This window comes from Takifugu flavidus, chromosome 9 (genome assembly GCF_003711565.1).
Source record: "Takifugu flavidus isolate HTHZ2018 chromosome 9, ASM371156v2, whole genome shotgun sequence".
Classification (NCBI taxonomy): domain Eukaryota; kingdom Metazoa; phylum Chordata; class Actinopteri; order Tetraodontiformes; family Tetraodontidae; genus Takifugu; species Takifugu flavidus.
In genome coordinates this window covers 4,890,557-4,913,931 of record NC_079528.1, presented here as the reverse complement: position 1 = coordinate 4,913,931, position 23,375 = coordinate 4,890,557, and the positions used below count along the sequence as shown (strand labels likewise).

At 43.3% G+C, this 23,375-nt stretch overlaps 1 protein-coding gene across 4 annotated transcripts in view; it reads left to right on the top strand.

Moving 5' to 3' along the window:
• enox2 (ecto-NOX disulfide-thiol exchanger 2) overlaps positions 1-23,375 on the top strand; it is a 100,501-nt gene extending 77,126 nt beyond the window's left edge. For all 4 annotated transcript variants that reach the window (XM_057043585.1, XM_057043586.1, XM_057043588.1 and 1 more), the window contains 11 exons: positions 511-717; positions 4,263-4,496; positions 5,932-6,144; positions 8,258-8,364; positions 11,474-11,588; positions 14,225-14,412; positions 15,243-15,383; positions 17,819-17,875; positions 18,628-18,733; positions 20,081-20,166; positions 22,646-23,375. In XM_057043585.1, the coding sequence (XP_056899565.1) occupies positions 511-717; positions 4,263-4,496; positions 5,932-6,144; positions 8,258-8,364; positions 11,474-11,588; positions 14,225-14,412; positions 15,243-15,383; positions 17,819-17,875; positions 18,628-18,733; positions 20,081-20,166; positions 22,646-22,777 (1,586 nt within the window). In that variant the 3' untranslated portion in view covers positions 22,778-23,375. The remainder of the gene's footprint in view (positions 1-510; positions 718-4,262; positions 4,497-5,931; positions 6,145-8,257; positions 8,365-11,473; positions 11,589-14,224; positions 14,413-15,242; positions 15,384-17,818; positions 17,876-18,627; positions 18,734-20,080; positions 20,167-22,645) is intronic.

The following is a 23,375-nucleotide window of genomic DNA, read 5'->3' as shown; positions in this document are numbered from 1 at the left end:
TTTGTGCAATGCAGGGAACCTTCCACACGAGAGGATTTACAATCACTCCCTAGCCAAAAAAAGAATTTAATTTTCATGCATGGGATGGTTCGAAATTAACGTTTGTCTAACCCGGAAAGATTTTAACATATTGCTCTACGTTATCATTCTTTATGCATGAATCATTAGCGGTTTCTTAGGTAAGAAGTAGTGTGTTTTGCAGACTCCATTGATTTTTCTCCTTGTTTATAGGACCTAGGCCTTCTCATTATAGATTACTCTTGCCTTTTTAGTTTTATTTTCCATTTATCTCTGCTGGATATTGCATATTTCCTTTGGTTTTCATCTTCTATTTTTAGAAATTCATTATAGCGTCTCTTCTCATTGGATTATTTTTTTCCTTCGCTAAGAAGGTAATGTTAAAATTCGCTCTGTATTTATTTGTTTTCCTGTTGTCCCTTCCTCTGTTGGCCAACAAAACAGGTCCTAATTTAATTTATTCATGTATTTCTTTTCTCCTTCTTATTTCAGATCTTCCTCCTCCAGCCACCAGAGAGCGCCCTCCCGGTTGTAAGACAGTGTTTGTTGGAGGTTTACCCGAGAACGCCACAGAACAGCTCATCATGGAAGTGTTCGGACAGTGTGGCGATATCACAGCCATACGCAAAAGCAAGAAAAACTTCTGCCATATAAGATTTGCTGAAGAGGTCACAGTAGACAAGGCTCTCTTCCTGTCAGGTGAGCAATCATATTTCTTCATTTTACTGTAGAATTATTTCATGTATTTTAATCAAACACACAAGTAATACCCAAATAGTTTTCTGATGCCTTAATGGCTGAAGTCGGGCTAGTGTAAAAATAATCATTTGGCTCCAAATATTTTTCTTTAGGCGAACAAGAGCACATCAACGGGTTTATTGATGGGGCCCACAACATAATTTAAAAGCTCCCAATTATCATATCTGCAAGTTTCTGTTAAGTATCCAACTTTTAAGATGAAAACACTACAGGAAGTTGCACCTAACTTATGTAGCCTGAAGGTAATTCAAATACCCCTTCAAAAAAAATCCAATGTTTTTGGTGTTTTGTTTAAAGCCAGATAAACCTGAGTGGCTCTGTGGTTGACTTTAGTCTGTGATTCATCAAAACATTGATTAGCTCTCACTACCTGAAATGCTAACATACAGGCCTTAACATGTTTGTCGCACATCTGTGTGCAGAGACAAATGAAGCTTATTGGCTCATTATAGCCTATAAAAACATCAGCAATGGTGTATGAGAGCTGATCTACAGAGAGAAACATTCCCTGCGTCATTATCTGTTGCAGGAAGCAATAAATAAATTAATGTTACACAGTATTCCTGGCATTCTTTCTGATGTCTGTGCATTCATCTTTAAGGGAAATTGTCATGGGAATGAACTGAATCTTTGCAACAACCAACTCTTTTAATACAGACTCAGCCTTCCTCTTTTGATGTATTTCCAGCTTTACATATGGAGCCTCAAACAAGTAGCGCTTTAAATTGTATCAAACATAATAGCTTCTCACAGTGTTCTACCTTGAATTTTACCCAAATTCATGTGTGTAAATTACCTCAAAGGTTGTAACCAGGTGTAAAACAACACTGTTCAAAGGAATAAAGTGGAAGATACTGGCATGAGGTCTTCTCAGATGATATACTGGAGGAGTGGGCTCCTGGGTGCATGAGAATACACACCTTCATGTGACAGGAGTGTGGTAGCAGTTCCTGGATGGAAAAATAGGACTTGGACCATCAACAAGAATCTAAAAGCTGTAGTTATTTAGCTATTTGCTGTCTACCTGCATCCCAGTAGCATGAGAGTCATTTAGTCCAGAAGAACACGCTTCCCACAGTCATTGTCATGTTCATTCTCTTGCAGAGGGTGCATTCAGTTCACCATTCACCCAACATGAGTGCAGTCATTTAGATTATTCATGTGCAAACACTGGCTGAAGACAGGTGGAACTTCAGCATTCTCTCACATACCACCAACACATTAAGGAAGCAGCAGCGTCATGGGCCAGCCCAGAAACCAGCATAAACAGCAGAACGTTTCATTGCTGACCCTTTCCTTTAATGGAGGCACGTGAGGATATTAAATCTGCTCATGTGTTCTGAAGAAAAAGAGGATCATTTCTACATTAACTGCACACCAAACCTGTCGAGGGCATCAGCCAGAGATTCACTCAGGAGTCTGAAAGTGTTTTCAGTTCAGACCTGTTATTTCTTGCGTTTTAAACCTGTGAATAACCTGTTAATGCAGTTTGCGTGATTCACCCATCGCAACCATTCTCCCAATCCAAGAGTGCGTCAGCTGCAGAACCTTTATGCCGATTGCAGCTTTAATTAACAATTTGTGTTTTCTTTGATAATGAGTGAGTAGGTGTGGATAATTAGAGTTTTTTGTTTGCTGAGCGACCACAGATGCGACATGACATCCCTCCACCCCCTCCATGGATGCGTAGCAGAGCCCCGTACTCGTGATTTAATGCACAAATACAGTAATTGTTTTGTTTGTTTTTAACTTTTGCACAGGCCACACAGTAACAGAAAACCAAAAGGGAGTTTTGAATGTATAAGAGCACAGTTGAGCACAACCAGTGTTCTAATAATGCAGCAATAAACACAGATCAATGGCCACGGGTATGTAAATGCTTTATGGTTTGTGAACATGTGCAAAGCACCACATATATCTAATTAAATGTGCAATATTTGTTCCATTTTCTACACACATATGCAATCTTCACTCAAGTCATTGTTAAGAGCCGACGATTTCAAGCAGAAACATACGTCACTGATTTTTGAATTTGTGGTGTGAATGACAGGATATGTGCTTGAATAATTGCATGCATACATCATTCCACACCAATGGTTTGATTGTGATTCATACTTTATTCTCCATAGCAACAGATGTTATTCCACTTTCTTTTAGTGCTCATACCCAAAGCTTTCATCACATTAATCATGGCTCCCCAGTTTGTGTTCTGCTGTCTAAATCGAGATGGGGAAATGACATTTTAAAAGTTAGTATGAATAAAGACAAAGGAAAGAAGAATTCTTCTAAAAGAGGAGAATGTTTTTACAGGGGCACTTAAATTACCATTTCATTATTTTGGAGATTATAGCCAACAAAGCCATTCAGCAGTTTTGTGAGCTGTTGGACCTCTATATTAGCCCGATGACAGAGCTGCGTATTTCCCCCATAAATAATACCTGCAGATGTACTCAACCTGTGCCAACACAGAAGGCAGCCGCCTCAGCGTAGAGTTGTCCTCATTTGAAATATTGAGCTTGTGTTAGACTGGGAGTTTGAAGCTGCCTCTCAACCCCAAAACACCCCTTTTCTGTTTCTTGTTGCCCTGAAATATGTCACTACTTCTTCTCTGTGTTGGCAGTAGGTGGGGGCCGCCCGATAAAACGCACTCCACATCGTTACTCTGCCACACACGGAGCACAAATACACTCACACACACGCACACACATGTTCATTTTAACCAGTTCAATTAAAAATTTCGAATCATTTTCCAATCATTCGAGGCAGTTGAGTAAGGCGGGATGCGTGTGGATAAATGGAAAGATTATGATCCAGGAATAAAATAACAATTATGTCAGTCTGTGCTGCAAAAAAGCCTCCTGTTGCCAGTTTGAATGACAGTATCCTGGAAAATATGTGAAGTCTGCCTGTTAGAAGCTCAGGTGGAAGGAAAGTCGCAGCACACGGAGTAAAGCACACGCGTGTTGAGTCCCCTGCTCCTGTCTTCAGTGCCGCTCTCAAATTGACTCGGCTCCATGCCCCCAGGCTTGTTTTTCATTTGCATTAAAAAGATGCACAGTGTACCTAATTCAACAATTCTATTTTTCCTCTTTTTTTTATTCTAGAGGATGTAAAGCTAAATTAAACTGAGTATTAGCAAAATCACTGAGAAGTGAACCTGAATAAAAGGGCAGCTGTCGCATGAGGGGGAAGTGTGACAGCGACGGCCGCCAAAAATTACAATCCGTGGACCTTTTGTCCCCCTCGTGCATTCCTTCCTCTTCATCTTCGTACTGTTAAATAGAAGGATACGGCAGGATGATGTTTTATGTATCATTCCAAAATGCAGCTGAAGCTCATTGCAGCTCATAAATATTTGAAGGAACTGTGTCCTGATGCCAAAATAGGTAATGGCTGGTACAATCAAGGTTTTATTCTGGATCAAAATGGGGGAACGAACACTCATTTCTCTGGCAAATGTCAACTCTTTTCACACCTTTGCCTAGGTTATCGTATCCGGTTAGGCTCCAGCACGGACAAAAAAGACACAGGCCGTCTCCACGTGGACTTTGCCCAGGCCAGGGATGATCTTTATGAGTGGGAATGTCGCCAGCGCATGTTGGCCAGAGAGGAGAGGCACCGGCGCAAGATGGAGGAGGATCGGCTCCGACCGCCATCCCCCCCTCCGATAGTCCACTACTCTGAACACGAGTGCAGCCAGCTGGGGGAAAAGATCAAAGGTTGGGAGACCTTTCAATCATATATGAGTTAGCTTTGGATTTCATGAAGGTTGTGGCCACAACAAAGAATGAATAATAGATCCCAGTATAACACCAGTATACTGTGAATTTTAAATAATGCTGTCTAAAAAGTGAAAAGAAAATAAGCAAAGAAGGAGGAGGTTTGTTTAATCATTTGTAAGCAAACCCAATAATAATCAGGCGATCTTCTCCGTGCTGGCACATCTGGTAAAAGCTGTTTCAAACTCTGGAAGTTTGTTTTCAAAGTTTAACAAAGGCTACAGCAGAGTAACAAAGGTTGGGTATCTTCTCACCCTCAGCACTTGTTGTTCCCTCTTATCTGCTCTCTGCACTCTCTGTACCTCTCTCTTTCTTCCATCCCCCTTCCTTCTCCCCCCTTCTCCCATTTTTGTTGTTGGCTGAATAAACCTGTTTCGCTAATGAGCTGTGACAGTCTGGAGCTTTTCCTCTCAAACCACCTGAATTTGTCTTTTCAGCTTTTAACCGGCAGTGGTGTAAACAAGTCTAACTCTGCCATAATCTGGGATTTGTTTTCTATAGTGAAAACACTTGTATAGCTTTGCCAGTTTATACCTGAATTATCTTAGCTGAAATATTGAAAGTGAATGTTTGAGTCATCCTGCCTCCCTCTGGAGTCGTGGGGAAAACATTTCAAGATGTATTATGTACTTCAAGTTGAATCTTGGGGCACAAAGTGGATTTGGAATTTTTATTTTCTTTTTTTTTTTTAAAGGATTTTCTTTGTGGTTTATTTGATTTGAACCTATGTGACATGAACTTCTGAAGTAGTCGTTACCAAGAGCTAACTGAATGTGTTCCCTAGTCGACAACAGTGGAACATTTGATCAATTCAGTCAGCGAACAACAATGAACCTTAAATTCCACAATAAAATAGGGTGGAAAATGCAAGATGCAGGACCATTTTGAGATGGAAACAGGCTTGTTCCACCCAGGTTAGGTAAGTATGAGGTCATATCTGTTCATCCTCTGATGCTTAAGGGCACATTGAAAGAATCAATCGATTTTCTTATCTAAAGCCAAGAAAGCTTGTCAAAATAAACCAAAACCTCTGGACAAGCCTCTCACTTGGCTTTAGTTTTGATCTCTGAAGCGTGTCTGCTGTTAAAGAATGTTACAGACTAATCCAACAGTACACAAGTCTTTTTTCCCTCTCTTCTCCTTTTGTTTTCATACTGTATAACCTTTTAAACATCATCTCCCATAAATCCTTGCCTTCTCTAGTTCTCTATTTATTTAAACATGCCTGTATTTATATCTGCATTTACTGCCCCATATCTGCTCCTTGCCCTTATGCTTGTCCTCCTCCCTCTTGTTGCGACCATCCTCCAGAGACCAGAGGATTGTATTTATTTTGGCTCTCCTCTATTTCTCTCTCTCTTCTGGTTTGGGCCAGATGACGGCAAGTTCGCAGAAGCAGTGCACGTCCTTTTGACCTGGTTGGAAAGAGGCGAGGTCAACCGCCGCAACGCCAACAACTTCTACTCCATGATCCAGTCCTCCAACGGTCACATCCGCCGGCTGACCACCGAGAAGAGCCAGCACGAGAAGGAGATGGAAGAGGCCAAAGAAAAGTTCAAGACCGCTCTGGCGGGCATCGTGGGCCAATGTGAGTCGCACTCTTTGTCCCCGAAACAGCAAAGGATTTCCGTGTGTTTAGCACACAGACACACGATAAAGTTTACTATGAGAACATACAGGTGCAGCAGACAGATAAGAAACCAATCTATGCCGGGCCGAGTTCTTGATTCTTGTGCATCCTTATCAAAGGACAAGACACATAACGTAAATTTACCCTAGATTGTACAGAAGCACACATCCTGGAATGCAGAGTGCTGCCATCACTGTAAGTATCCCATTGTTTAGAGCTTGCTGGTTATTCTGATGCAAGGCAGAGATCCTGAGCTAGTCGGTAGTTTATTGTATGCAGCATCTCTGTTCATGTTTATTTGAAGGGATGCCAGAAGGTAAGTCGACTCGGTGTGTTGCTCTTTATCATGCCAAAGTTAAAGGTAAACTGTCACTGATACCAGTGCCCGTGCTGGAATATTAGTCATGTTGACTCCAAGTGAATCTAGTAAGTAGCCCAACACGCACTGCGTGGATCCGATCCGAGTCGGTGAACACGTGTCCCGCTCGTTTCAAACAATGAATCTCCCTGCAGTGTATTTTTTCCCACATCCTACCATTTGCGCGCTGAATAAAGTGTAATTATCTTTTAACACAATGAGAAGTTTCTAAATATTCTTTTGTTTGCTGTGTTTTATCCTGAATGCACCCTGAGATCTGAGAAGGTGCATCTGAGAGGCACAGAGAGCTCTCATAAAATGACAGTCCTGGAATCTGTGCGTGGCCTTTCCTCTCTTCCTCGGCTCCACCATTGATCGGCTCCATCAAATTACAGAGTGCTGGAAAGATGTTATTGATCCCCAATGCTCTCAACCCTCTGCAAGCACACACACACACACACAGCACACACTTCACTGGTGCTTGGATTCAGCATGTTTATTTATTAGCACCGCTGAGATGCAGACAACCCATACATCCATCTGTGACCACCCACGTGATACCAGCAAGGGAAATGGAAATGGAAGGACTTTCTCAACACCCTGCAGATGCAGTAGCAGAGAATCCGAGGCTGCACAGGCCCAGAGCGAGTGTGATGCACAACATCACATTTCAGAACAATGGGAACCTCAGACGTCTCGTCTAGCCCTAATGAGACACACACCAGCTCGGCTCAAGGCTTCAACTCCGCCTTGTTTGGTCGTTACGTTTGGCTGAAAACATCCAACTGTTTAAAATGAAATCTGCCCGCAGCAAATAAATCAGGAAAACTACTACTGTATGTTAACAAGGTGTCCTTGGTGAGATGCTTGATAGCTCTGTGGAGCTGCACATTGGTCAATAGTGACAGGCTTAAAGTGGTTTATTTTTGGCTGCCTGCAGTTGCTTAGCAAGCCTCCAAATGTTAGACCAATATTAGGCAACGCAAGGAAAGTGCAGTGGGATTCTGTAAACATGCATCATGGGCTGATTACTGTATGTTTAACATGCTATTTTGCACTGGATATTTGGCATATTAGCATGTACTTGTGGACACCCAGTATGGTTCAGGTTTAAGTAAGTGTCAGCAGCAAAGAGCATCTTTATCCCTTTATTAAAGTATATCTATTATTGAAGTACATTAGGAGAAACCATTAGGTTTATTTTCTTCTTATTGTTTGTGGGAATTGGAAGCGACTGTCCACAGGACGATGCCCTGGCATAAGGTGGTAAGTACAGACATAAAAACACTAGTGCGGGCGATAAAGGTCTGTTTCTGGCCATGTTCTGCAAGTTTGACGTCCTCAGGAAACTTGTTTTTGCTGTAGCTGCTGGTGTTTAGACGCCTTCTTACTCATCTGTTTAGATTAAGAGGTTCTTGTATCCCAGTGACTCAACTTTGAAGTTTTGTTGCACTTCTAATGCCTCATCCAGAGTTCACTTGTGCATAATGTTAGTGAATAAATGTATGAGATCAAATAAGTCAACGACAGTCATGGATTTCTGATCATTGTCAGCACTAGAATATGGCACATCCCTAATGCTCACACAGTTCTTTACATCCATAGTTGACTCCACTTTCTCACTCCTCTGCTCCTTCCCACCTGCCCTCTCTCTTTCTTTCTCTTTCTCTGTCTCTGGATGGTTTCTGGTCCTTCCCTGCATCCCGACCACAGTTGAACAGATTGTGTCTGTATTCCAAGCTGCTTCCAAACAAAAGGCATGGGACCATTTCTCCAAAGCTCAGCGCAAGAACCTGGATATTTGGCGTAAACAAGCAGAGGTTAGTACATTTTTGGTTTTCTTCTGATGTTTACTTGAGTGGTAGAACATTACATATAGTACTTTTTTAAATCCTGTCACCAGTTTGTAAAGATTTTGATTTTTCTTTAAATGACTGTTTCTATAAGTCCAGAGAATGGTTGCTATTTAAACAAGAGCAGACTACTTTTTACAGTAAGTACCCTGAAGATGATCTGCCTGTTATCTCCAGTCAGTGTGACAGACTCATCCATGTCCAGACCTCTGCCCCTAACCACCCCCACCCCCCCACCCCCTTCCCTGTGATACAAGCCCCTGGTGAGTCTTCCATCTTTAAGGGTGTGTTTCCAGGACAAAAGGTAACTCCCCCCTTACAGGATTTTATATCAGCTCGTTCTGAAGCACTCACTGAGGATGAGTGGATGATTGAGGAACATCTTGAGCCTTTTAGTTCTGTCCTTATTTGAGTTTTACAGGGTTTTTTCCCGCTTCCCTCCAAATTATATATAATTCCTCATGGTAATAGGTTTGTAAAGGTCTGAGTATGGTGCAGTCCTGAGTCTACTGGACCATGTTTGTGATTGGTAAGTTACTAAACCCCAGCAGAGTTAAAGTCCAGCTCAAAATGTAATTTCCAGACTATTATTAGAGATATGCAAACATAGAGTAAGACATGGGAGCATCAGGGCTAATCAACATGTACAAAAACAAAAAGGTAGGTGACCAAAGGTCGTTACTATATTCTGTTTGGATTTAAAGGTCTTACAACAGCTTATTGCAGCGAAATGGATGACAGTTGTGCATAGACCCCGAATATGCGACTGGCTTTGTGAAACAAACACTTGTCCTCTGGGCTCTGCACACACTGTAACAGAAGGTATTAAAGCTATTACACAGACACCACTGTTCTTTTTCTCTTTTCTTCAGGGATCTGTCCCTTGTTTCTCAGTCTTCCTTTTTAGAGACGCTGTATACACGTTACACACACCAGGGAGTGAAGTGTGACAAAAGATGTAAGCGAAGGAGACCGTTGTGGGTTGATGCTAGGTTGTCATTCAGAACACTTAAATACTGTAAACGCTGCTTCGAGTACCGGTTCCAGCATTTCCCTTTGAGAAGATTGAAGAACTTCACCGCAGAAAATGGATTTTATTAACACTTGACTCCTCAGACATTTACGGTATTTGTGTCCAAATTGAACCAATCTTTTTCCTTAACGGGGATTTTCAGTGATCCGAGATCATGCAACCAGCATGCACAAAATTAGGTTGTTTTTAGCTTCTAAAGTCCAGAGTTACCTAAAACAAATGCATTAATCCACCACTGTGGTGCAGCAGAGGGGCAATTCACATGTCTCTCCAGACAGCAGTCAATCAGATACCTTCCACTCACTTGACACGCTCAAGAAAATAAAAGTCTCCTGTCTGCATCCAGACAGTGAATGAGTTCAGTGACCTTCTAGGTTTAGTTTTTGAGACGAAAACTCACAATGAAACAGCTTCGGAGTTTTCTGAATGGGAGACTTTGGCCGTTGTCTTATTTATTGTGTCTTTGGTAAAATGGTGGAGCCCGGAGGAACGGGCTGCAGCTGCACGACAGCACTGGACAACAGCTGCCTGCCTCTGCCAGTGCTTTAATGATGTGTGTGTGTGTGTGTGTGTGTGTGTGTTTGCTGTTTATAGTGAATGTGTGTACTGTCGGCTTCACACACAGCAGATGGTGGACGATCTGCATGAGCCTGTGTGCAGAGTGCCTGTTTAACCTGTGCCATGGGCTCAGGCTGGTAATGTCAAAAGACAGATGGTTCAGAGTTGATTTAGTTGTAGTTTGTTATTGATGGAATCTGTTTTTGTCCTTTTATGTATTTGTGTGGATTACTGGCATTATGGTGATTGTTTATGACTTTTTTTTTTGTGAAAGAGTACAGTAGTCCAAAAGCACCGAGAGGGCTCAGACCTCTGCCAAGCAGGTCATTTCCCCACATACTGTCATTTCCTCCCAGACAGTAGTAACACGAGACAACATAGAAGACTGCTTTTAGACCCTCAGCCAATTGATCTTTGAAAGATCAAAGGTCAAAAGTCCCTCCGGATTCCAAAACGTCACCAAAATTTTCCATTTCCAGTTTCTAAAAATGTCATTAAAATCCATTCAAAGCTTTGTATTGATTTCCTAGTCAGACAGATAAACGTCACCACCTTGGTGGAGGTCAAATAAAGGAAATGAACATTGCTGGTGTTTGAGTTCATTTGAAAACTGAACATGGTACTGTTGATGAAAACAATGAAATAAAATGTGGAGAAAAACAACAAAGGATGTATTTTTAAGTTGAGCCGCATGTTCAAAAAGAAGCAGCAAGAAGTACTTATATGGTCCTGCTCCCTGACTAACATGTCAATAGTAACAGAGTCAGCACAGCTGTGATACCGGGTCAGAAAAAAGCCATCCAGCGTTAAAGAAGGAACCTGAAGTAGCCACAGATGAGGGCCGCCGCTCCCTGGGAGGGACAGAGATGCTGTTGATGCCACGCATACACATAAACATCAGAGCATCAGGAATATTTCTACATTTGATTGTAATGGTGACAATTACTAAGCTTCAGCCTCACCATTTTCCAGGTTTCAGTCAAATCACCTCGATTCAATTATCTTGTTTACGTATCAGATTTATTTTCACTGCGTTACAGTTTGTTAATACGGAGTCAGGTCATTTTCATAACAGGCCCTTGGCAGGATGAATTTGGGTCTTCAGTCTTATTTGAAGGGTGCAAAGGTGCTGAAATATGCATTCTTCCCTCTCTTAAAAACATAACTTAGATTTTGCCTTTTATTATATCTGATCATGATTGCTCACTGACATATAGGCTTCGCAAAAATATTCCTTTTAAGAACTTAATCAGATATCGGGCAATGTGGTCATCGAGCAAATATACAGTAGAGACCCCCAGCTGTGAGAGCATCCTTCTAATCTTCCTTTCTCAACGCTCCTTTTTTTCCACCTTGATCTCTAAGCTTTCCCTCAGAGCCAGTGTTCAACATTGATCATGAAATCTTTCTCCCACGAGCACCTGATAAATCATGCACTCGCCGGTCTTTGTTGATCTGATCCCCTCGTTTGAATGTGTTTTGCAGGAGATTAGAAACTTGCACAACGAGCAGCTGATGGGCATCAGGCGAGAGGAGGAGATGGAGATGTCTGACGACGACATGGAGGACACGCTCGACAGCAAGGACTCAGAGGACTCAGGTACCGAATGCGTGTGCGTGATCACGGTTTGAGTCTGTCAGAGTGAGGGATTCATGCTCTCCTGAGGATGAGTCACAGAGAGCGTTACAAACTTCAGATGGACAGACAGCCGTGCTGTCTGAATGAATGGCAGCGCCTGTCTCACGAGGATTTGTTCAATGGAAAAACACTAAAGTTCAGCTCTCCGTCTTGAATTGAGGGTTGAAATGGCCCAATGTCCACATCTGGACGTCTATGCACCTATCATAATTACCCGAGGTCCATAGTGATCACCTGGGATCAATGCATGGTGGAAAATAAAACAGATCCAAGGTCAGATCTGCACGTTATGGTCACTTAATTTGCTCTTGCCTCTTAATCATTCCGATCTGTACCATTTTCTAATTTGACAGTTTCTCTCATTAGCATGCAAATGCATGGAAATACAGTCATCAGCTGAGTCGCTTCTCTTTGCCACCTTGCTATTTAGCTATCAGTAATTAGCCTGGATGTCAGAAATCTCTCAATGTGGGTGCTGCTGCAAGATCAGCAAAGTTGACAGTTGTTCATACAACATGTCAGCCCTTACATGTATTTGATTTAATAAATACAAAATCAAATCTCTGCTAACCTTTAAGCAAACAGGCTTATTTACACAACACACGGCTCAGCTCAACACACCTGTGTTTTGACCACAGCCTCTTCCAAAGTAAATCGATGCTCCGCATCTGACTCATGTGCAGAATACCAAACAGCACCTACCCTGTAGAGGTGTGTTTGAATGCACCCGGCTAGATATCTGGAGGTCGATACCATTTCTGTTATATAGTAGCGGAGAATTGCTCAGAATCTGTCCAAGTGGTTGACATCTCTTCACACCAAGCTGATGAGGCTCCCAGATCAATACTCTCCTCTCTTCGAACGTTCATTTTCCACTGAGAAAACTACACACGAGTGCAGCACACACATAGACGCTGACCCAGCAAGTTCATTAGTCCATTGGCCCTCCATGATAGACTCCTGACAGAACACCCACGTCAAACCCAGCCAGACACGCATGCACACACTCGGAAACACACACCCGCATTCGCACCAAATGGAGCTTATCACCTAAGGCCAGTCAGCGTATTGAACTGTCCCAAAGAGCTTCCCGTCGAGGCCCGAATGAGGAGAACAGAACTCATAATGCCCAGCGCCTGTGGAACTGAGCAGGTCTAATATCGTAATAACTCGAGCGTCTCCTGCACTCGATAGGTCAGGTCAAATATCCAGTATTGAAGAAGAACCACTGTGGGAATATCACAGAGTTCACTGGTGTTAATGTGCTCAAACATATTTTCCTAACCTATAAACAGTTCTGTGTCTTTCCAGGTTTTATCTGTTTGCAGAATTTGTGCTATTGTAATGAACTCAACTGAGTTTTGGCTCTGCATCATTTTATTTTGCTAATAATATCATATTTACTGATTATTCTCTTTCTATTTAGTTGATAATATCCCCAAAATGCCAGTTCATATATCATTGATCCAGATTTCATAGCCTGGTGTTTTTGTAGCCTGTGGCCGTGTCAGCTGCAGCGCTGTGTATGCAGGGTTGTTTACATCCCTGTAGCACGTAAACTCTGCTCTCTGTCAAACGCCACGTCTCCCGAAGTCGCCCAGCTGGGCCAGTGCTTGAATGAAACATTATCCGTGTCTGTCAGTGCGAATGAGGCCGAGTTTCTGTAGCTGCACCGCTGGAAATGCTTCTCATCAGAGCGCACCGATGAGGAAATCTCACATTAACCAACCACCACGATGTCCCCAGATACCTCGTCTCCATAATGAACACCGTCTCCAGCACATTCTGTTCATCCAAATCTCAGATTTCCACCAGAATCCTGTCCCCCTTGAAAGTAACATTTGGAAACAAAATGAACATCTATAGAAACTGCTGCATTAAAAAGTGCTGTTCAGGTTGCCGTTACTGGACGCCATCCACTATAGGTTTTAAGCCCAAATGGATTTTTAAAGTTGTATTAATGCTTCACTCAATGCTCCTGTCTTTTAAAAAGTTCTGCAAGGACAAACCTGAATTAAACAGAACAGTAACTTTTACCGTTGAGGTAATTTGATTTAATTAAATCTGATAATCACTGGAGGCTTTTATTGTGTCTACTTAAATAGCTTATAGAGATATCCTTATAGGAGGTCAAAGTCTGCAGCTTTTTTTAAATCAGTTTCTAATCAGTGACGCATTTGTCTCTTTCCAGAACTTCTTGTTCTTTTCTCACTCGCATTTACATTTTTTAAAATGTTTTTAGGATGACATTACGTGTGTGTGTGTGTGTGTGTGTGTGTGTGTGTGTGTGTGTGTATGCTGGGGTGGGGGCTACTTTTAATCATGCAAGACACTTTGTGCTGCATTTTTTGACATGAAAAGTGCTTCATATATGTATAAAAATGACTAAATCTTATGACACATGTCTTAATGAAAGTGAGTGACGTTGACCTTTACCTGAGGGTGGTGTGATGGGACTGGAGCAAGTGTCCTGCTTTCACATGCATTTTATTGTTTTTTAAAAGAAGACAATATGAAGAGGTGACATTTAATGGTTTGACACCGTTCAGCATAATTACACGTAACAGCCTTCATAATCTATGTGTGTAAACCTGCAGGAGTTTTACAAGCAGAAGCCTTAAAGGAGGAGAACGACTCGCTGCGCTGTCAGCTGGACGCCTACAGGAACGAAGTGGAGCTGCTGAAACAGGAACAGGGCAAGAACCAGCCCATGAGGAGCGAGGAAGACAGCACACACTCGCAGCAGCTCAGCTTCCTCCAGCAGGCTCTGCAGGGCATGCAGAAGGTAGCTGATGCTCATGATGCTCTAAATGTAGTATATTCTAGTATGTTTTTTAAACGGACGCACGTTGAGCGACCGCTGATTTGAGCAGCTGCATCGCATTTATTTTCCTAAGAAATGACCAGCTTGATTCGTTCTGGCGTTGGTGATGTGTCCTCACTTTTCTTCCGTGAGGACGCGCCACCAACGCCGAGCCGCCGCGGCTTATAGAAATGGTGATCTATTTGTGTTTATTGGAGAATCCATTACTTCTCCGCTGTTCATTTCTGCTTGCTCGGAGACTAATGATCTCTTAATCTCCCTCATTACTAGTTTATGAACAGCAGAGATGGATGGATTAAATAAAGAGGTAGACACTCAGACTGGCTGCCTCTGCCCGTATGTCGGGGTGTTGCATCATCGCGCAGCCGTCCAGAACGTAAACGCTGAGTTTTTATCAGGATGCCCTACTAATGGGACTCTTGTGGAATTCGGAGAAGGGGGGGAAGCATCATTTGAATTGAATGTCTTGGATTTATTGTGTTTGTTTTGAACACATCACCGAGAAGCATTAATTATTGCTGTTTGTCATCAAAGCCTTAACACCTAATCACTCTTATGACTCCTGTTTGGTTCATGAAAATCTAATAGCAGTCTTGTTATGCGCCAGTATAATTCCCCTCTGCCCCTGATCTCTCTGTTGTATCTGCTCCTTTATTACCTGTGTGAGGATCACATGCCAAATATTAATAAAACAAACACAGATTGTTTTCAGAGCCGTTGAGCCTAACGGTGCTCTGCTTAATTAGCTCACAGTAGCGTCGGAGCCTCACCGTTCTCCTGTTTCACTGCAGCAACTGTTGAAAATGAGGGAGGAACTGAAGCAACGGGAGGCAGAGCTGGAGAAGAGCTTGGATGACAAGCAGCTTCTGAAAAACCAGGTCCAAACTTTGAAGGAGGGACTCCAGAACCTGAAGAACACTCACTGCCTGCAGGTTAGTTCTACAGAAGCCATTTTCTTTTCACCACAACAGAGCCCAGAAGAGAATCTTTCACCGGCGTGCTCATATCACAGTTCACTTCTGGGTGACTGGGTTTGAGAGGGAAGACTATCCAATTTGCACTTTAATAAGAAATAAATGAGTCCGAGATGACTTCCAACGCATGCACGATATTGAAGAAATAAATCATCAATATACAAAAGGACAAAGTGTTATTATGGTAACATATATTTTTGAATTTAGGGAAAAAAGGCCTGCGTAATTGCATTTCTGTAGCATCAACATGGTGGGCTGGATTGGACGGGGAAAATACCTGACATCCATCAAAGTTCTGGTTCTCCTATTATTCTTCTGGGTGCTTCTTCATGTGCAGCATAGGCGACATTTGAACTCCTATTTTTTCTCCAGTGTTTGTCTTGCGTAGTTTCTCTTTATTTCACTTTAATGAAGGAATGCTGTGGTGCAGCTGATAAGCTGCATTACACGCCATCACTTTAGTAAAGTAATATTTAAAAAAATTAAAGCTGTCAGAATCTCATTTCTTTGTTTATCTCATAGTGACCCAAGACTAATATTAAGATGCTTAAAAAGAAAAACTGAATCCATTTTTACTCAACAAATCACATAAACGTGCTTTCAAAATGCCACTTTATATATAATGACAGACTTAACTGTCATATATGTATATGTAAAACACAACTGACGCATAAGTAGCCATGGCAACACACAAATATCCTTGAGGTTTAGATGAATGTTGTCACATCAAGTGACAGTTCTCACTCTGTATTTTTTTTTCCCTCACTTGAAATGAATATTACCGTAAACTGGTGTCAGGTGTTAATTATGCTGCTTGATTCATCTGCTACACACCTGTGTGGTCTGTGCAAATAATACAAATCACTTACATCAACGTGGAATCTATTCACCAATGCTCGTTAAAGCCTAAATTGATATTTACCTGGTAGGATTTCACGTTCCATCAACAACCTCCATCAGCCGTACATGCAGACATCTTGAGCACAGCTTACCATGCAGACTGGGTTTGGATCCAACCACAAACATCCCAGCCTGAGACGTTCTGCCCTCTGGGCTTCTGGTTCGGCTTCATGCAGAGCAGCCATTTCATTCTAATTGGTCAAGAGGCTGCAGCGTGATCAGCATGAGGGGGACGTTACCGTCAGGGGGCATGGAGCCAGTGGTCGTCTCGGCCCGCATTAGTCAGAGGTGTTTCCAGTGTTCTGTTCATTGTTGGGTTTAATGTGTTGCTTACACTGCAGATAAAAGCTGCATTTATTATTTATCAGCAGCAGCACTGTGTTTTACTTAAAGAGCGGGTTATTTAACATGCTGCACTAAATGAGTTCAGGGTTTCAGGGGTCATTCTTTCCCAGTGTCTTTCTTTTAGTAATGTTTGAGACCTGGTTCCACGCTCCTGTCGTCGGGTTGATAATGTTTGTGAATGTTCCATCATGCTCTCCATAATGAGCAGACAGGCTGTCATTAAAATGACCTCTGCTTCAGCTGCCTGCTAAATTGGATAATAACACAAATGACTGTTTTTGCACGTGGGGGAGGTTTTCTTTAATAAATATGAACAAACTGCGGCAATTTTTTTTTTTTTTAATTTGCCAACACGTCTCCCCTTTATAGCAACCGAGCTGTCAGCCATGCGCTCGTTGGTGAAGAGTTTGATTAGAAAACCTGTGCACATGTCCCCACGCAACTGTAGGCCCTGGGAAAAAATGCTAATTAAATTTTTGCGCAGGACAACATGAATCACAGGAGGCAGTCTCATTAACGGCAGGAAGAGAAATCAATTTTTGGGTGTTGCGCTCTCTGAAGATTAGCACTTGTTGTGGGGTGATTTGTCAAGTTGTGCAGATCTCTTCATGCCTTCAGTTCTCCTTCACAGTTGCTGCCTTATTGAAGTGACACCAGCGCATGTCGTCGGGAATATCGCCATTATTTTAATTATGATTGCAAACAAAGGACATTATCGTTTCATTTATTATGTCTTTTTCTGCTGCCACTGATGATTTTTGTATCGATCTGTATTTTCTTTCATTCTCTTTTCTTTAAATTGGATAAGTAAAAAGTCAATGTGCAAAAGTGAGGCCTAGACATATTTGGCGCCCCCGTGTGGAGATGGGATTCTGTAACTGAACCATCTCCTCCAGTATTATTATTAATGTATGTTTCATGCATTCCAGCTTATCCCAACCATTTTGAAATAATTCATCCACCTTGTTCCACTCTGAGCTGCCCACAGGGCAATTTCTCCCAAAAAAAATCATGGACGATTCCCACATGGACTCAAGGATCCGATTTATTTGTCTGTTGTTTTTGTACTCCATGCGGACTCTTCCCCACCTGTCTGTGTTAGTGTGATTCTCTTCATCGTATCCTCACTGTTTTCTAATGTCCCTCAGATGGAGATGTCAAAGCAGGACGACAGAGGCGCCGAGGACGACGCTAATCAGACCAGCGTAAGTCAGGGAGAAGTTGTGGAGCGTGCCCACCTCTTCCCTAGTATTGTTTTGTGTCTTCAACCTCTCCCACCCCACATTATTCATCAGCTTCCACCCTCCCTGAATTTCCTCTTTAACCTCTTCCAGCGACACGGCTGAATCGTTACAGGCCGATGTGATTGTCTGTGACTGCGTTTGTCATTGAATAAATCACCCAGACACAACTGGGCTAGGAAATGAAGGAGTCATAAAGTCGGAATGGCCCACACATGTGCGAATGTCTGCACGCCTACGCACACTGACACATTCACAGGGATTTATGGTTAGATTAAAAACTGAAAAAGCCCATCAGGCAATCCACACACTTACCCACCGCTGGAAGCGCTACACACTGAGAGATGCACACAATTGGCAACACTACACACGCCGTCATGTAGGACGACAGACTTCTGTTATCCTTCTGCCATTTTTCTGCCACCTGTCAGGAAAGTGAAACAAACAGCTTGTTCATTTGCCTTCCAAGTGTCTCCCTCTCTTTCCTTTCATCTTACATTCATTTCTGTCTTTGCACGCACACGTGCACATATCTGCGCGTGTGTGTGGGTTTAGCTGCAGGCCGACTGTCCTCATTGTCCTTCCACATTAATATGTTGGTGATTCAGTGGTGTTCATTATTTGTCATCTCATTGTGACAGCTCAATGTTACACTTGTTTAAATCAGTAACTCTGTGTGTGTGTGTGTGTGTGTGTGTGTGCGTGTGTGTGTGTAGGAAGCCATAGCATCAACAGCGGTACCCTGCAGTCAGGAGAAAGAAGGACCTCCAGAGAAGAGGCTGCAGAGTCCCGTCCAGTCTGAGAGGGAGGCTGTGCTCGTCGGTATGACGATACACACATGTTGCTTTTTTACCTGTAAGCTGCTGATCGTCAGTATTTGTCCTCCGTCTGTAGGTTGTGGACATTTAACGATGTCCACAGAGGCAACATGTCTCAGGTTATTCTTGTTTGGTTGAAGACTTGTTACCTCCACACTTGGGAAGTTCTTAGTATTAGATTTCCATCTTTATTTAGTCACCTTTACCTCTTCAGCCTACAAAAGCACAGGCTGTATGTTTCAGGTCAGCCTTCCCAGAACCGTTCAAGTGTTCCTCCCAGTTTCGAATGCCTGCATTGGTACCCTGAGCCACCCGCAGGCTGCCTGGCTCAGCTCTCTCTGTTTTCAGACAGAGCTGCAGCGCTGCCATGCTCCAACAAACCCAGAGACTCCTCTGACACCCTGATCCCTCCAAAAAATGCAAATGCTCGAACAAAAATAGTCAGCTTCAGCTAAAAATAAAGAGGAGAGGTCAGCAGTGGAATATTAGTGAGAAATAGTATCTCAGATCAGACAGTCACATTAAATCTGATTAAAGATGGCTGTTTGACCTCTATATCTTTTTTAAGAGTTAAGCAGCAGAGGCCGACATGTTTTCAATTTATAAAGAGAAAACTCCTAAAGGTGATATGTGGAGAAATGTGGAGATAATGGCACATTTTCAGAAAAAAATTCCCATTCAGCCATTTTACACTTGTGATAACTTTGAATTTGGGCTGTTTTTGCTGTAATCTCCTCTCGGGAGCACATTACTGTTGCTCTCTCCTGTTGGCGAGAACAGACCTGTTGAGGAGTTGGAGGGTCCAAGAGGACTCTCCAGTCAAGATGATGAGGCTGGATGTTCTCCAGTTGCCAACAGGCGACACTTGAAGGATAATTAGTCGGATTTAGACCCAAACATCTCCAGTAACAATCAGTGTTTATGTTGGGGTGTCAGCCTGGTGGCTTTAGCATCGTAAAGCAGCGCGATCATGCTTGTTCCTGTGGGTGTGTGTGTTCCAGTCTTGGTTTCTCGGTGCTTTGTGTGTAGTTCTTCAGCAGTTAGCTGGTGGTTATTTCTCTCTCTCAGCTCTGTGTGTGAGGTGCTAGCAGATGGTTTGTTGGAGCTCGGAGAGAGTACAGCTTTGATGAGCGACCACTGCATCAAAGCTGTCATTAAACACTCTGTCTTATGTGTCGCCACACCTTACAAGAGGCTCTTAACAGCACTGGGACTCGGGGAGAAGCCACTGAAAGCTCCTGCTAGAATGAGAGAAGCAGCAAATCCTCCTGCTGGGTGTCACAGTTGGACAAACTGGAGGCATCCTCACGTGTCTGTACTAACTGCAATGTTTGACTTTGTTCTGCCTCAGGGATCATTTCGACCTTCCTGCATGTCCACCCTTTTGGAGCCAGCATAGAGTACATCTGCTCCTACCTGCAGCGTTTGGATACCAAGGTAACAGGCCTACCTGACTCCGAAGTTCTCCTGTAGCGGCGTGTTAGCTGGGCGCTGTCCTCAGAGAAAAAGATATATGGATTCTTTTTTAGTTGCGGTCTCAAAAAAAACTGTTTTGCAGTTCATCACATATGTTGTTATACCCCTAAAATATAGAATCATTAGCAGCTGTTTGATACCCCAATAAAATTGGTCCATTTAAGGGGAGAACATTCAGGCCCCGCAGAAAGGCCCCAGAAATTCAGCACCTTTAATGCACCTCTAATGTTCCACAGTCCTGGAACTGCACTGGAAACAGACGTCCTGTAGAGTGGACATGGTCCATCGCTGATGTCTGGGCTGATTACACGTCTGCCTCGGAAACGCTGCCACTCTAATCCAGATGTGCTCATTAATGCTCTTTAACAGCGGAAATTGATGCTTTCAGGACATTTTTTCCTTAACAGGAATAGATTGAGATTTTTCTGAGAGACAGGAGCTCTTCCATCCTTGGATTTCTCTTTTAACTCTCTGACAGCAAAGGAAAACAGAGGTAGCAAACCCTTTTGATAATACTGTGACAGATGCCACTGGTGGGGAATTAACATGAATTTTTTAATGCTGAACTAAAGGATCATCTGCTCTGCAGTTAATGGATCTCTAGGAAACATCTGAACACTTTGTATCAATTTTACAACCTCCCGGTTAAAAGCTGGACTATTATATGAGCTTTTGATACGATAGCTATTAATTAGGAGTGGTTGGAGAATGGCTCGTAGCCTTCAGGTATTACATGAAAATTTATTATATTCCTGATTAAAAACTGCTGCGATTCAACTTTACGAGCCCGAAAATACATTCCAGACGAAAGATACTTGATTTGAATGCGAGGAGACATTCACAAACGACAAGAAGACTTCCCTCAAACATCAGCCCACTTTTCACACTTGGAATTTACTCTGACGCGCACAAGCCGTGTGATTTCCCAGGACGGCAAAACTTATTAAATCTAAATCCCTCAATCTGAAAGTTGGAGCCAAACACCTCCGCCACCCTCGTTCCTGCGACCCTCACCCCACCTGGAACAGCGGCATCATTTCATCCTCGTCTTTCAGGGCCATTTTACCTTTATTATCACGCTTCTCTGCCACTTACCAGAGGCTTTAAAAATGCCAGCGCTATGTGCCACCTCGGAAAGGTCGCGCCGCTATTACACAGCTTCCACCCCTTCCTACCAAATGATACCTTAACACCAGATCCTTTGTCTTCTAAAACTTTGCATCCCAGGAGATGACGGTTCTCCAGAGAGCTGTGTGATTACGCTCATCACCGCGCTGACTCATATTCACACAAGCAAAAAAGAGCTCCGTTCCTTATTTTTCTTGTCATCTTCACGTTTGTGCCCACGCTTCTCTGTCCACGTACCGCTCTTGCTGTCTGCGTTGCTTCCAAAATGCACATCGAGAGATGTCAGAGCTTCGCCGAGGCTCCACCAGTCCGCTCTGCTTATCTGCTGGCTCCACACTCGCCTCCATTGTCTGCAGCGACACACCAGTCGCATCTCCAGGACAGAGCTAAACGCGTCCTGACATGGGTGCAGCCCTCAGACAGCGTACTTGTTAATGTCAGACACCGCGGGCCGCACAGGCCACGATCAAACAACCCACACCGTGAAGCCGCCCAGGAGTGACGGCCACAACAGCGTCACGCTGTTCTGGTGAAATTCTCTGAGGTGTGAGGACGAGTGTGAAGTAAGAGGTGTGAAGGCTGATGAAGAAAGAAATTCATTTCGCTGAAATCAGTTTTTTTCTGCAGTAAAGTCGTGATCAGCGCTATCTGGGTGCTGATTCTGGTCCATGACCGCCTCATGGGCCCGCTGTGATCAACCACAGCGCTGTTTGGCTCCGTTTTAACTCTTAATCTGACGGATTGATGCCACAGCATCACAAGAGCTTCACAACAAAAACAGAACTTAAAATACGGAGGCTTGGGCCTAGACCTAATCTCAACTGGGTGATGTAAACAGTCCCGAACCTGCGGCAAAAACCCACAATCCAACACTCCATTAGTTCAGAGTACCAGGAACACAAATACAGGATAAAGCTCCAACAAAGGCATCAGAAGTACGGTACTTTAATAATTAGACTAATATTTAGTCTGCTACCTGGTCATCAGGAGCTGCTGCACACGAGACAGACAGAATCAATTTGCTTCTGTTTTGTTCTTTTTGTGCTCAAGGGCACTTCAGCAACATCACTGACCTTCAGATCTCTGGCACAACAGAGAAAAAGCACACACAAAAAAGACAAAGGCGTGAAAAGTGAGTCCAGAAATCCGACCAAACCTCAGAATCTGCAGTGACGCCAAGGCGACCGGCTGGTTGTCTGGATGAAAGGGTCGTGAAGGCTGTGACCCGGCAGCTTTCACTCTGTTACATTTAACGCATCAGATTAAACTCCCGATGAAAGCCGTCCTCTCACCCCGTCATCTGTGTCTGCAGATCAACCCCACCGAGGTGGAGGCTCTTCTGTCCCGGCTGCCCTGCACCTTCAGACAGGAGCTGACCGGCGTCGGCGCGAGCCTGGAGAAACGCTGGAACTTCTGCGGCTTCCAGGGCATCAAGAGTACGTAGACCTCGCCGCTGGCACCCGATGGGACGTGGAAGAGGTCACGGCGCTGCCGCCAGGCAAGACCAGGAACATTAATAACAGAAGAGTTTACATGGCGGCGTGAGGACAGGAACTCAAATCAGCACAGAATGTCACACGAGTTCTTCAGGGACAGGTGACCGTCCACAGTAAACCGTAGTGATGACGTCTTCATAAGCCTGAACGTTCTTCGTGTCTGCAAAGTATTTTTTAATTCCCAATGACTCTTGAGAAGCAAAGAAGAGCACCGACTCTACAATCACTGGATTATTACGCCGTTACAGCCGACGGGGGCGGGGCTTCGTGGCCTCTCAGGCCCCCGACTGGCTGATAATGGTGTCAGGGCGAGCCTGACCAACTTGAGGCTTATCAGGGTCCAACTGAACACTCACGACCTCTGACCCACTTGGACTCCTTCTCTTCTCTTTTTGCCGTCTCCGGTTTGTAGGTCATAAAAAAATGGATATATTTCTTCATTTTCTGTAAAGGCTGTCAAGTGTTGCATAGGATCATTTTGTTGTAATACACTGTAAATGCTTGAATGATATTTTTGATGATAAAAAAGCCATTTTGAGTACAAAA